Source organism: Daphnia pulicaria, chromosome 4 (genome assembly GCF_021234035.1).
Source record: "Daphnia pulicaria isolate SC F1-1A chromosome 4, SC_F0-13Bv2, whole genome shotgun sequence".
In the NCBI taxonomy this organism is placed as follows: Eukaryota; Metazoa; Arthropoda; class Branchiopoda; order Diplostraca; family Daphniidae; genus Daphnia; species Daphnia pulicaria.
Genome location: NC_060916.1, coordinates 9,596,177 through 9,610,980, shown reverse-complemented (window position 1 = coordinate 9,610,980; position 14,804 = coordinate 9,596,177). Strand labels below are relative to the sequence as shown.

The 14,804-nt window shown below is 38.2% G+C and overlaps 1 protein-coding gene across 2 annotated transcripts; it reads left to right on the top strand.

Annotated features, from left to right (window-relative positions):
* The first annotated feature begins 189 nt into the window (after positions 1 to 189).
* On the top strand, positions 190 to 11,910 carry LOC124337555 (myelin regulatory factor-like). 2 transcript variants are annotated; one of them, XM_046791582.1, is made up of 21 exons: positions 190 to 456; positions 3,969 to 4,065; positions 4,464 to 4,757; positions 4,839 to 4,945; positions 6,213 to 6,710; positions 6,789 to 6,972; positions 7,037 to 7,130; positions 7,231 to 7,409; positions 7,478 to 7,679; positions 7,885 to 8,085; positions 8,163 to 8,387; positions 8,532 to 8,688; positions 8,778 to 8,910; positions 8,973 to 9,047; positions 9,112 to 9,436; positions 9,499 to 9,613; positions 9,684 to 9,838; positions 9,915 to 10,083; positions 10,191 to 10,377; positions 10,490 to 10,712; positions 10,798 to 11,910. In XM_046791582.1, the coding sequence occupies exons 1-21, from the start codon at positions 408 to 410 to the stop codon at positions 10,879 to 10,881; spliced, it is 3,753 nt and encodes a 1,250-aa protein (XP_046647538.1). In that variant the 5' UTR covers positions 190 to 407; the 3' UTR covers positions 10,882 to 11,910. The 2 variants fall into 2 exon arrangements, with proteins under 2 accessions (XP_046647538.1, XP_046647537.1); XM_046791581.1 differs by having other exon boundaries at positions 8,775 to 8,910.
* The last annotated feature ends 2,894 nt before the right edge of the window (positions 11,911 to 14,804 follow it).

Genomic DNA, 14,804 nt, shown 5'->3' with positions numbered 1-14,804 from the left:
TATTGTAGTCTTCCATGATTCCATCAGATGTTGTTGGCATCTAGCGATAAAAAAGTAACCTAGTGTATTTTCAAGGTTTTTCCCGATTCCCCGGTAAATAATATCATCAGCACGGCAAAAAAAGAAAAATGCCCGAAGCATTGGGAAAGTCTAAGAAGGTAACAGCCCTCAGGTAGTTTAGTAGCTTTCAGTCTGGTTTTCAGTGATTCAGGCATTCAGCCGATTCAGTCTTACTGTCTTAGTGACTTGGAGGTGACGCCTCAACCAGGATACAGTACTGTTAGTCTTTCTCCGTTGCTTGTGCATAGACTGTTAAAAAGATGGCAACCCCCAGTATTCGATTTGACATTTTTCGTTAATCTTCACTTCCGTGCTTATTATCAAAAGGATTCCGAGTAAACTAAAAGATGGATTCTCTAGGACACTGCGACGATACGGATATACAGGCCATTCTTGGTAAGTGCGCCGCCACAATTCGCAGTCATCAACTTTACTTGCACAGCATTCTTGCTTGACGGATAGTGCATTTTGCATATTTTTTATAGCTTAGAAAGTAACGGTGATGAGAAGAAGTTTCAGGCTATGATTTTGTTTTCGTATTTGTTTAAATGGAAAGCTTAAGTAGCCGATTTTTAGAGGGTAAATACCAAGCAGGGGTAACCAGTAAAAACAAGCAGTTGACAACCACTTGTTGTCAATACGGCCCCAAATTTTCCGTCGTTCACGCGTATTTATTAATAAACTAGATTAATATTATGTAGACTATTTAGTCAGGCCATATGTAACAGCTAACTCAATGTTTCTTGCATCAACGATTCGTCAACGTCAACTATGTTTTATGAAATTACAGTCTCGCATGACACTTTAGAATTGAAATCAAACTATTCACTCTACTTTTATCATATAGCCTATTACTAGTAGGCTCTATACTATACTATACTCTAAAACTATATAAGGTTTTTTTCAGTTTTTAAAATAATGAAATTGCTCCTTATCGTGTTGAATATTTTTATACCTGTTGCCGCATACAGGATGACGGGATAAAGCTAAAAATAATTGAACCTTAGAGAGAGAAAAAAAACTGTTTAAGCTTTCAACCAACAAAATCTGCTCACGTTACCTTTGTAGAGAATACGAAACCTTTACGGTCGGCATGTGTTGCCATCAGTTCTACATCACTTTCCTTGTCATATGTGGGAGTTTGTATGTGTGTAGTGGTAGGAGTCATAAAACTTTGGAACCACTTGTGGACTTGTCCGTGTCGATGGTGTAAGTGGCGTTTGGAATATTTGGTAACTTAGTTTTTGTGAGCTGCAATAGGGAAAACCCAAATTGGCCCTAATGTCACATTGTGTTGTGGAATACGAATTGAGTTGGCTGGCTAGCTATGGTGATATGAAATACATCTTCACTCCAGGTAAAATCGATCCTCCCCCTCCCCGCTCAATAACAATAAATTGGATATCATATTCTGTAAGTCGCAAGAAATATGTGTACTAGGCTTATTATTAACTACGTCATTCAATAATGAGAGAGAACAGGACATTCTTGCTGCATTTTGTTTACATTTTGAAAACGGATTCGTCCTTGGCACAAAGTCCTTGGCACAAACGAAACTGGGCGTGTTAGATCAAAAAGAATAAAGGTTAAATACGCAAACAGGAAGTTCATTCAAATTTAGCGCTTCTATTTCTACAAAATTAGCCCAACGTAACCAAACGTTCATATCCCAAAAATACTTTGTAATTTTTTTTTTACCTCATCTTTACTTTCTTCTGTGTCAATTATTATTTTATAACCACAAAACAGCAAAATATAGAAATAACGAGTGCAGAGAGGAAGGCGAGGAATATGACGAGATCGATATATAAAATGGTATCGATATGATTGTTCTTCTAAATCGATAGAATGTTGCCCGAAGTGAGCTGAATTCTAAAATAGTTGTACGTACCACTGTACGCAAGTTCAAAAATAGAACTTTATTTTTGAGTTACTCAAAATGATGAAATAATTGAGTCTATTGTGGGATTGTGGGTACGCTTCTTGCGCTTAATTATTTTGTTTAAAAAATATCGTAAGAGTATTGCAGACAACTATTTTCATTGGAAAATCTTAGTATGTGTCTAGAGAATGCAGACTAAAATCTAAAGGTAGGAAGAATCTGGAAGGATCAAAAACCTAAAAATATACCTGCCGGTTGGTAGCATGCTTATTGAGAACGGAGTAATATCAGTACTACTTGCAAAAAAAAACTTATAGTTAATCAGTTAATCCAAAGAACAGCTGTGAATCACCCAGTCTAATTTGACTTATTATCCCTATTATTTTTAACACATTTTACGATATTTGTGCATACCATTTGTAGTTAGAAAATTTAGAATTGTTTTTTATTTTATTAAATTCAATTTCTTTTCTACCATCCTACCACTACACACTGTAGTGTTTTTTAGTTGACTGACCGACCTTGACCCTTTAATGGCCATATTCTTTTCTTCGTATGGCCATTCCATTAGCCGTTTGGTCCGCAGGTCGGCCTAAGCCCCAAAGCTATATTCCAACACACGCGAATTTAAATTTAACTATGCATGCCAAATGATTAAATTTCTTGTAGTTTCTTAGTAATTTCAGCTAGGAATTTGCCTAATCTAAAATAGTTTGTCCTTTAAAAGATTATAAAAATTCGAAAAAAATGTTTGGTTTGATTTTAAATTTACTTTTTTTCGAATTGAAATGTTCAGCTGGATTTTGCTGATTAAAGTATTGCCGATAAAACTGTTTGTATTTATTTGGTAATGTGTTAGGATCAAAGAAGAGCTCGAACGTCAATGCTGGTAGTCGTGTAGTCGCTCAGTGCAGGCTCAGTGGATGGCATACACAGGCTAGGTGTTTTCAACACGCCAACTTCAACTCAGTCGTTTGGATTGGTCAGTTTCAGAGTTCATATATCTACTCTCAGGAAGCCAACGCGCATGTGGCTAAGCCCCTCAACCATCAGCAAGATGTATTTGAATAAAATGCTCAGTTGGGTTTGAATAGCCAAGACTGAATGGTTTAACTCTACTACGGCCATTCTCTTTATTGATGACCGTTTCTTATCCTATTTAATTTGACCTCCTTTTCAAACTACTGGTCGCTATATCTCGTAGTTTTGTCTTAGCTAATTAAGTATGCTCGATTGGTTTTTGGTCGATGAATGGAGCAAAAAAAATCGCTTTGGATTTCTGGTGATTTTTCGACCGGTCGTGCAGCTGCTGCGGTCTGAATCTTACTGTCAGTTAACATCTAGCAAATTGATTTCGTCTTCTTCTTTGCACCTGGAAAAAGCGTGATTCATCGGTCCCCTCTTTCCCTTTGACTGTTCGTCTTTCTCTTTTCATTGGAATTGTCCATTCAAGCGTCATTGGTGAATTTGAAAGGAAAGAACAAAATAGCGACATTTTTTGTGACAATTTTCACTCTGAGTATAACACTACTGTACCATAAAAACTACCGCGGTGATGTAGGTCAGTTGAAGAAGAACGAACTTCGTTCGATTTTCAAAATTCTCTTTGTTTATTGAATTTGTTGTTTTCTCGTTTTTTCTTTTTTCTCTTGTCGGTTGGTTATTCTAGAAAAATCGGGACTTTTAACGAAATCATTCCCATCTAACCCTTCGTTCTGGACAGAACTCTGGTGATTTTCTTAATTAGATTACCGTTATTTTTACACGGCAAATGGACTGCAAAAAGAGCCCAGGTACTGTAATAGCGATCGGCAGATTTTGTGCTGTTATGTCTAACGATCAGGTGATGTAGCAAAATGATCGACGTCGTCGTCTCTTATCCAGCAAAGTGTTTTCTAGACTTGTGCGATTTGTGGACAATAAAAATAATTAACTGACCGACTAACTTGTTTTTCCGTCAGCCTAATCTGACTAAATTCAGCAAAGAAATTTCTTTTAATTGGTGTACGACTATTTGATCTATCAGGTCGCGACGAAGATTTTGTTGGAATGGAGAACGACGTCTTGCCAGACTTTGCTCAGTTGGAGCATTTCATCAACAGCGAGAATGACGAGCAAAATGAGTAAGTGATATTTTTTTTCTTCTACCTTTGTAAAAAAAATTGCATGTAAGCTTAAGAAAGCTCTTGAAACCATATCCTCAGTCGTGTTTAAAGGTATACTACAGTATTTCGAAATTTCCATTCATGAATGTAGCTTCCAATCTGCCAGATGTATCTAGTCTCCTATTGATAAATCAAACGCAGGTTTTTCTGTTTTAATAGAAATATTATAGTTAGTATAAAGTCCATAAAATTTTTTTTTAGCTTCTTCGAAGGATTATTAGGATTCATAAGGTTAAAAATCATATTTTGGTGAACCGCTTTTGATTTTTTTAACTTCTATGACATAATTAATTAAAGAATCTTGCTTTAAAAACCAATCAATCAAAAGCTCATATTTTTGTGTGATAAAATTCAAGTTACTTTGCGGACACGTTGGCCAACCAAGAAGCGTCACGACACAATGAATCAATCGTTCCTCCTGGAACCGTATCTTCTTGTGACATTGTGGCCGATTCGTTGGATTTAATAACCGCCCACCGATCGCTTTCCAATGCTGCAAGGATAGGCACATTAGCCAATTTTACAAACCAAAACCATCATCAGCAGCCTTGTCGATCGCGTATTAGTGAGACGCTAAGGACCCGGGCGCTAGGGAGACAATACAGCCCTGGAGTTGGAGCCCCTATCCCTTGCGGAAATTACAATATGACGTAATTTTTATTCCGCTTTTTTTAACTATGATGATACGCTGCATTTCAGCTGTAATCAACTGTCCATTTCATAACCCTCAGACATGGAATTTCTGGAATGCCCGAGAGTCCACCAGACTCGGCATCTGAGCCGCCATATTCGCCCCCAGAGACGAACCGATCCTGCTCTAGCATCGGGAGTTCGCCTTGTAAGTATTTCCGCAGTTAAGGATCATTCAAGTTCTGTAACTGTTATAATTATAACTTTTTATTTTTTTGTTCCAGTTTAGCTACGTATTTTTGTTATTTGATTATTGGAAAAACAAAATATCCCCTATAGCTTTTTCTAGTTGTATACCGCGTTCTTTTAAAATTAATAATGATACTAAATAGCATACTCAGCTTAATCTTAAGATTATTTCAAATTTTGGCTCAACTAAGTATGTTACGTCCTAGTTCAAGTCATTTTCAGGCAATTTGTAATGCTCTTGTTAATTTTTTTTTTACCTTCCAGTCATTTTGTAAACGAAAAATGGCATTCGTCGAAACAATTAGAAACAGAATGAGTTTCATGTTAACTCGTTTTTAGTCTAAATATATTAAGGTCCAACACCTCTATTATTTTTATTACTAAATTAATATTATGTGTTACCAAGCACAGTTATCATCGAGCCCTAGCACTCAGTTCAAAGGCTTTTGTTTAACATGAGTCAACTTCGCTCAACCTATTTCTGATCCCCCTCCTTTTCCCTTCTCCCACCTGCGCACAAAATGGCCGCCTTATTGAAATGGGAATTGGGATAAAGGAGGAAGGAGCAGCGTATTGACCAAACAGATGCACCATGCCAACGTTAGAAACATCGTGTTCCGATTAATTTTGACGGCGAGAAATAGCCCTATAACTCTTTATGACATCGTTTCAAGAAAGAAAGAAGTCTGCTTAAAAAATCGCCACTGGGTGTCGGTTTCCGGGACTTAATCATTTATTCAGCTTGGAAAAATGAGTTGTTCATTACATGGTGAAATTTTTGTTACAAAACGTAATTTTGACAGAGAGTGAATATAATAAGAAGGGAGCCGGTTTTAGAGTTAGGCAGTATGGCATTGTAAAGTGTAGGGATTTATGATCCTTCAATATATCTGTAAAAGCAAATGGGTCAGGATAGCATTCAAAATCAAACCAAAAACTCACGATGCCAATAATATGTAACGTGTGACGACTCTTCATTCTTGACCACCATTAAATTCGCAAACCCGCGACTGAATAATTATTTATGGCTCGTGATTTTATTATAAGCTATAAATTTATCTATAATAAAAAAGGACGGCGAACAATGAAAAATAATTTGATTACAAAACATAGAATGTCTGTACCTATACTTGGCCATTATCTATTCATCCACTAGCTGCATTTTTTTTAATGGAAAAATTGACCATCCAAAATATTAAAATCGACCAACTCATTTTTCTTAACAGTAGATGACCATGGTACCAGTCAGCGCTATGCTTTTCCCGCTGATAACTATGAATCAATTTTCGGCGGAATCGATCTGAAGAGCGAGTCGGTTAACTCTCGACAGCCACAGCAGCCACATATCGGCTACGGAGTATCCAATCCGAGCCTCCAGCCGAATGCTTTGCACAGCATTTTATCTCCCGCTGTCCAGAGTACTCCCCCGAACTCTGCTGGGTCGTCACTGCCAATCAGCCTGAACGTTAGATCGTGCCTCAATCCAAATGTTACGCCGACCATCTACACGATCGAAGACCACGCCGCAAACAGTCCGCTCATCAACTTAGCCTCGTCTAGTGGCGCCCCTGAAGAGAATAGCGGAAGCGAAAATGACATTTCTCCTTCCAGTAGGACTGTCCAGCAAAAGAAACGGAAACTCTCGGTGACGGAATGCTTCCCTATCGGCGGAGGAAACCCAATTGGCGCAACCACCACATCACCAAGAGTCAAGCAAGAACCACGTAATATAGGCTACATACAATCGTTCCCCCGTGCCCATCGTTTGAGCTTGAGCTTAATCTTCACTAATTCTGTTATAGAGCATTCCATTACTGGACAAGGCATGAGTCCTCGTCAAATATCAGCTACAGGAACCGATGAGGACTACAGCTACGAATTCAGCGCCGACAGTAGCATGTTCAACGACAGCTATCAATGCATCCGCTTCCAGGCCTTCCAACAAAACAGCTGGCATTCGCTGTTCGACGGCAACTTCAAAGAGCTGTAGCTTACATTTTAGACATACATCCTCATCGGCTTTTGAAATCAATTTGTTTTGACCGTCTAGACCATTGCCCAGTTACCGAATCGACGCAGACAAAGGTTTTAACTTCTCCAACACGGACGAAGCCTTCGTTTGCCAAAAGAAAAACCATTTTCAGGTAATACATTCAACATTTTGTAAAACACGTATTTACAATTTTGACCATTGCATCGCGTGAACGCCGTTGATCAAAATTTTGTGCAAAATGTATCGTGCAGATTACGTGTCACGTGCAGCAAGCCGGAGAGCCGTATTACGTGAAAACTTCAGAGGGTCTTAAGAAGGTCGACAATTTTTTCTTGCACTTCTTTGGGGCCAAAGCTGAAGCGCCTACTCAGATGATTCGCGTCGAGCAGTCGCAAAGTGACCGAAGCAAAAAACCTTTCCACCCCGTCCTGTATAATGTTTGACGTTGTATTTACTAATTAACTACACTGCTAATCGTGAACATCAATTCCCTTTTAGTTTGGAGTTGCAGCAAGATCAAGTGTCCAAGATCACTGTGGGTAGATTGCACTTTAACGAAACGACGGCGAATAACATGCGCAAGAAGGGGAAACCCAATCCTGACCAGCGTTTCTTTAATCTCGTTGTGAGCCTTCAGGCCCACTGCGGTGACACCACCTTTTGCGTTATAGCTCACTCATCTGAGCGCATCATTGTTCGGGTGAGTACAGTTCTTTGACTATGCATGACTATATATAATCTTTTATGCATTCGTAGATGTAACTCTCACTGTATAATGGCCTAGTAATAAAACAAGGCATTGTAATATGAGTCTAAATAGAGATTTAAAATATATTTACAAAATATTTTCGTGCCATATCGTAAAATGAAATGAATAATTATGGTTAAATTGGAATTTTTCATAGGCCTCGAACCCTGGCATGTTTGAAAATGAAGTTGAACAAAATTGGCAAAGGGGAACCTTTTCTGATTCCATTTTTCATGCTGGTCGAGTTGGAATCAATACGGACAGACCTGACGAGGCTTTGGTTATTCACGGCAACCTGAAAATTACTGGCCACTTGGTTCAACCCTCTGATCGAAGAGCCAAAGAAGGCATTGAAGAGGTGCTTCCCTTGAATTCAACTTCTTTTCTTTTTCTTTCTTCTTTAAATAATTTTCTATGTTTATTAATGTGGTTCAGGCCGATACTAAGGAACAGTTGCGCAATGTCCAAGCATTGCGTGTGGTCCACTACAAATACACAGAGGAATTCGCCGAGACTGCTGGACTGAAAGAAGACGAGCGAGGAGATACCGGAGTTATTGCACAAGAAGTCGAATCGATTATTCCCGATGCCGTTAGACCTGCTGGGAATATTGTTTTACCCAATGGCAGGCAAATCGAAAACTTCTTAGTCGTCAACAAGGTACTTGATTGCTCCGACCATTATTTACATACCATTTCGAATGCTGATTAATCAGGATTCGAAAATTGTTTGACTGGATCTTACTACAACTTAAGACACAACTTGCAGGATTTTTTTTAACTCGCAGAATTTTTGTTTCTATAGGAACGCATTTTTATGGAAAACGTTGGTGCAGTCAAAGAACTATGCAAAGTTACAGATAACCTTGAAACACGCATAGACGAACTAGAGAGAATGAACCACAAATTAGCTAAACTAAAGCGACTTGATAGTATTCGTTCATCTGCTAGCGGCTCAACAGGTAACCTAGCTACAAATTGTCTAATAGCTATATTTTCATAGCCAAACAATCTAACCAAATATTATTCGTGTTTCAATCAATTGAAGCAGCGAGCAATCTAACTTTGAGTGTTGGCCGTCATCGTAAACATTGCAAAATGACGCCCTCCGAAGGAAATCCGATTTGCGCAAATCGAGTCATCCAGGCCACCGTCATCATTTTGGTTATGATCATGGCGCTGTGGTATTTATTTAATATTCTTTCGTGTATTCAGTTAACTTTTAATTTTCCTTCGTTTTTTACAGCTTGGTTGCAATGGCAACACTCTACATTCTAGAGTGGCAAAAACGTAATACTGATAACTTGATAGCTTCTACCAAGTAACGTATTTTATTACTTATCATGATGTGATTGAGACAGTGAAGTGAATGTCATTTCTTATAGTGGACAGCAAACCAATTCGGAATTTCACACCGTACTTAATTACACGGATCCGTCAATGGACTACGTCTACCTGCCAGATAGTGACCCGACTTCTCTCGCTGACAATAAGAATTTCAAACCTCCAGACGTGGCCACGACTTTGTCAACTAGTAATTCGACCACCATCAGTGTGATTAGCTCTTCACGCAGCATCCCCTTACCGACGAAACAAGACAGTCTAGCCAGTAACTTGTCGAGCTCGTCGCGCTTCTACACATCGTTGACTAGTAGCAAACCCAATGCCGTTGGCCAACCTGACTCTTGCACGACAACCACTTCTTGTCAGGTGAAATGTGCACATCTTTTCTAGTTGTTCAAACATAATCAATTTGTTTTTAAATGATATAGGTCTACTGCTGTGCAGGTAATGAATTAGTGATGACTACCACCCACATCCCAACAAGTACATCTACTACAAGAAGGGATTTCCAAAACGAAAATACTTCTACCGAGCGTGCTCTTGGTAGTGTGCATCCCAGAATTCGTCGTATTCGCATAATTTATTCATTTCTTATTGTATTCACGTTACGTAGACACTAGCGGAATCTACGAAGTGTCTAGCCGCTCGCCAACGGAAGACGAACTGGGTAATAACGTCGAACACTTTAACAACAAAGAAGGGAAGAATCGTCCTTTTGGCGGGCCTAGCGATCTTGCCACTGGATTATTGAGAGATATCAACAGACAGGTGAAACAAATACCTAATCTTTCATCTATCAACATTTTTATCTCTACAATCAATACTCGTTTTCTTTCTTGAACAGTTCAATCTGCAGAAACAACGGGACAAAAAAACAGTCCGTGTTCCCCGTCAAAAGCGCCATTTATTAATTCAGAACAGAGAACTAGGATACCGTGGCCCGGCGGACGCGGAATTTACACTTGGACGCACTCACATCCCAAGCATCAAGCCCACATCCACTCAAGCTACAAGTATAAACAAAAACGATCGATCGAAATGTCGAAACATATCGATCAGCTGGACTGCAAAAATTCTGTCTGTATTGCGCTAACTATTTTCTTTTAACAATTTGATTTAGCTTGGGACGGCCGAGTCACTTACATACGACTGGTGGGTTCAAACTTCAATGTTACGCTTGGACCTAACTACTGCATGCCCAACAGTGATGAGTATATTCGATGTCTGAATGGCGACGCGGTCAACTACACCTACGGCATCCCGCTTAGCAAGCACATGCCCGATCGCAGTTTAACCCTGCAATTTCAGTAAGAAACAGTCCTAAAATATGCTGAATTTGAATATGGAATATTCACGACATATAGCATTTTTCTATAAGATCTATCATTATGATGCTATATTGTTTTTTATTTAAATTAGTTTCACCAACAGCATCAGCTTCCAGCCGGACCAGTGTACGTCTCCAGTACGCTTAGGTGCTTGCCCTGATGGCCAGAGAGATACGATGGGAGCCAATAGCATTCAACGCGGTCCTACTCTTAATCATGTTGACTCGGTGGCGCGCACGTTCTTCATAGATGTTGGACGTTCCTCCATTGTGGCCTATCGCTTCCGTTTCCCTGTACTTAGAGGAGACACAGTGGTAAAAGCAGTGATTCGATAGCTTCTTTTTTTTCTTTTTCCATTCCTACTTGTTAACTCCGAAATTGTGTTCTTCTCATTCACAGGACTTGTGCAGCAAACCTAACACTTCGTTGGGAGAAAAATACGTCGAATATAATTTGGTTTTCTACCGGGTCTGCGGTGATTGAGTTGAGAGCAGTTCTGGCCTTAAAAACAGAGAAGCGCAAATAAAAATACATTTAATACCTTACCGTTTGAGAGAGTAAGCAGATAATGGACGCCGACCATATATATTGGAGCGCGATAAACACATGGTTTTTTTATTGTTTTTTTTTTTTTTTTTTTTTTTTGTATTGTTTGTTTTGTTTCAAATATTCGGCTTTTAAAAATCTGTACTCACTTATAAATGGCCATTTTCGTCCCCCTCCCCTTACACAGATGTTAATACTCCTGCTTCCGCTGTATGCGAATTATCCAATCATGCAATCAAGAATAACAGAAGCGGTTACCAACTTAATTAATGATTTGCATCAAACTGATTTCTCCTCTACAAGTACTATACCAAGTTGTGCCAATCGCTTTTGTTATCTTCCAACCATTATTACAATTTGTACATCCTGCAACAGGCATTGGTTTCTGAAACCCGAGCTTGTATTGGGATGTTTCTGGACCCAATTAATTTCATTCCATTTCTAAACGTCTGCGTCGGTGTTGCATGCAACCCTTTTTCTACACGTCTTAAACCGTCGGTGGAATTTCGTCAAAAAGCGTCCACACTTTTTAAGTTATCATATACATTTTGCCCATATCCTCAACCAGATATTTCTTGGAACACCCTGTTTAGTCTATCAAGCATCAACTTTGACGAACCGCCCATTTGAAAATCAGCTTGCAAATTCAAAATCATAATGTGGTAGGCGTATGCTTGTTTAGAGAATTGGCCAGCTGAACCAATTCTTTTTCTCTCGCTATTTTTTGGAAAATCGTTTAAACCCAATACATATATATTGTATACATTTCACTTTTTTTGCGCTTTAGACCTGTTTAGATTATATTTACTCTTATTATGTCTACAATCTACACAATTTCTTAGATCTATTTCTTACACTTATTTGTAGCCTTCTCACTTTTCCGCCTATATAAAAGGTATGCAGGTTGTGTATCATTTATCTTTTTTTACATGCACAACAAATATACGAGGTGATTTCAAATGATTATTATAAGTATGCTTTGACTGAAGACCAAACAGGGGCTCATACAAGTAGGATTGAAAAAATTCATCAATCCGAAATTCATCAATCCGAAATTCATTTCAAATAAAATAATCATAAAAATGTTGGATCAGCCTATATAGAGATATTCGTACTATAGCATTATTTAAAGATTTATATTTATGATTTATATTTAAGATTTATATTTATATTTATTTATATATATGTATACGTATATTATATTTATATTTTATATCTATGGCATCAGTTTCCGTCGGAAGCTCTATACTCAAGAAATCTTTAAAGACTAGGCGATTAATAAGGTTCACCTGCGCAGTAGGTGTTACTGGCCACATCTTCACTATTGATACGAGAGAACCTGTATTGGAAAGTCGATACTCTTCTATTAAGCGTTGAATTATTACCCGATATCATCACTTGGGCTAAGTGGGGCTAATAAGGAGGTTCGAAACTTCATTATCCTCAATTTCTGCGCGTGTTACTAGTGATCGCCAAGAAGGCTCACTATTATTCCAATCAGCTTTATACTGTTTTACGTGTCCGTGCCACTGATTGAAAGAATCCGAACTTACGAACGCACTCTAGAGGTATGAACTTTTTATCGACTTTTACTTATTTTTTCTTATAGCTACCCATGTTTAACCAGCCATTTTGGAGTTGTAATCATCAAGAAAAGTCAAAATGACAATTCTTTATGCTACGACTTGACTTAGCTGCATCTAATTGATAGGAGTTGGATAAAAAAAGAAAATAAATCACTACAATATATTTAAAGAGTTGAATATAAATCTTATTCCAACTAAAAGTTAGGCGAAACGCCAAAAGTTTCCCTTTTATCACGACTTAATTCTCTTTTTACCGTTTGAAAACAAGACCGACACTTGCATAAAACTTAATTTTCGTAATAAGACTCCCACACGTCTGCTTGATATTTCACTAAAAGAAGGGATGATTGTCACCGACTGTCTCTCTGGCCGGGCTAATAATTGAATAAGCTAAAACAAATTTCTGCTTAACTACTGTTCATCTTCTTATCACGATTTTTTAACGTTATGCTTCAATTTCAACTTCTGAAGATTTTAACCTTCTTTGTTTATTGAAAAGAATAATAAGACTGCAAATAAATAAATATTAATAATTTACAGTAATTTTATCATTATCGTCATATCTTGTTTTCTTTTTTTAGCAGGGAATCGGTTTGGTGTAGGAGTCAAACAAATTGGACCCATACGTTCAACGTTTTGCGAAATGCCTGATTTTCTAAGAAAATTGATGACTTGTTATTAGCTATAGCTATCGAAGAAAAATCAATGTTGATGTTCGTTCGCTGGAGATTTGTGCTTATTCTGCCCGATGGCCATACGCGCCCATACGTTTGAGACCGACATTTTACCTAAGATCCGCTAAGATCTAAGAGACAGCAGTTGACCTCGTCTTTGCTCGTGTTCGTCCTTCAGTATTTAAATTTCCATAAGTGGGTCACAAACTTGGTCACAAAACTAGACGAGTAAATGGAGAAACGTTGACTTTCGGTCTGCAAGCTGAAATTCAGGACTGGAACAAAGCTCTTGAGGATCGCAAAGAAGTTGATGTTGACTACCAGCGAAGCATATTTATATTTCATTGATGATTAATACAAAAAAAAATGACATTCATGAAAATAACGGAGAATCAAGGACATCGATGCGGCTCCAGTGCCTGTAGGAAAGGTTTGGCTAGCCTCAGATCCGCACGATTATTTATGAGATTTGCATTAATAAAACGTGAAGGCGGGAGTGAAAGTCTTTATCCATTATTGTTTGTATTCGAACGTACTTTTTTTAAGTTCAAATCTGAAATACGTTACCTTTGCCCATGGTTCATCCGGGTACATCCCGTTGTGGAATGATTTGTTTCTCTGAAGATATCCTCTCTTCCGAGAACTTCTTTGAGAATTACCTTGCACGACTGCGTCACCTTCCTTACGAAAAAGGCAAAAGGCAAGAATAAGGTCCATACACCGTCCCACAAACCTAGCGAGAAAAGATGACCGAGATCATTTTGCTCACTATCCTAATGGCAACGAAATGTTACTAATATACTTCAGATGTTCAAACCCATTTCTCACCAAGACAGGGTTATTCGTGCTCCGGAACTTGTGCCCACCAAACATTGAACAACCAATAGATTCCACCCATGATCGCAGTCTTTTGACAAACGTCATGATTTTATTAAATTTCCTTTCGCAAGATCGCTAAAGACACAAGATATGCAGCGTCATTATAATCATCGAGATGACTCGTTTCCTAAGCCATTCAAACAAAATTACATTAAATATATAGGTTTGATTAAAAATTTTTCGTCGGTTGGTAAAAATCGCAATCATCTAGCTATTTTAGTTTTTGGTATATTGACGAAAAAGTATGGGGGGGGGGGGGTAGCTAAAATTTGAATTTTTTTCCGAATTTTTACTTTAGCTTTCTTATTAACCATCGCACTTAAAAATATTCTACTTTTACCAAAATCATGGGATAGCCCACCTCTTCAAGCCTTTTGCAATATTTGGCTTCTGAGCCAAGATTACAGCAATAAAAATTTCGGAAAAAATCTGAAACATTTCTTCAGTTTTTGGCCAAGTTGGCTTTCATAAGCCACATAGTGGCGGAAATAACAACATTTTCCCCTCTTTGCCTTTAGGCTGTTGGGATGGTCACCCCGTTCCCAGAAGCTGAGGCTGGGATTTCGAGGAAGACCACCCCAATAGACACTAGGCAAGGACATGTCTTAGAAATAATTTAAATTCGCCATTTTTAAATCAAAATTAAACTGATCTTTCATATGGAATGGTGGTGTAAACCACACTTGATTTTATTGAGCTAACGATCAATTCTCTTTTTTCA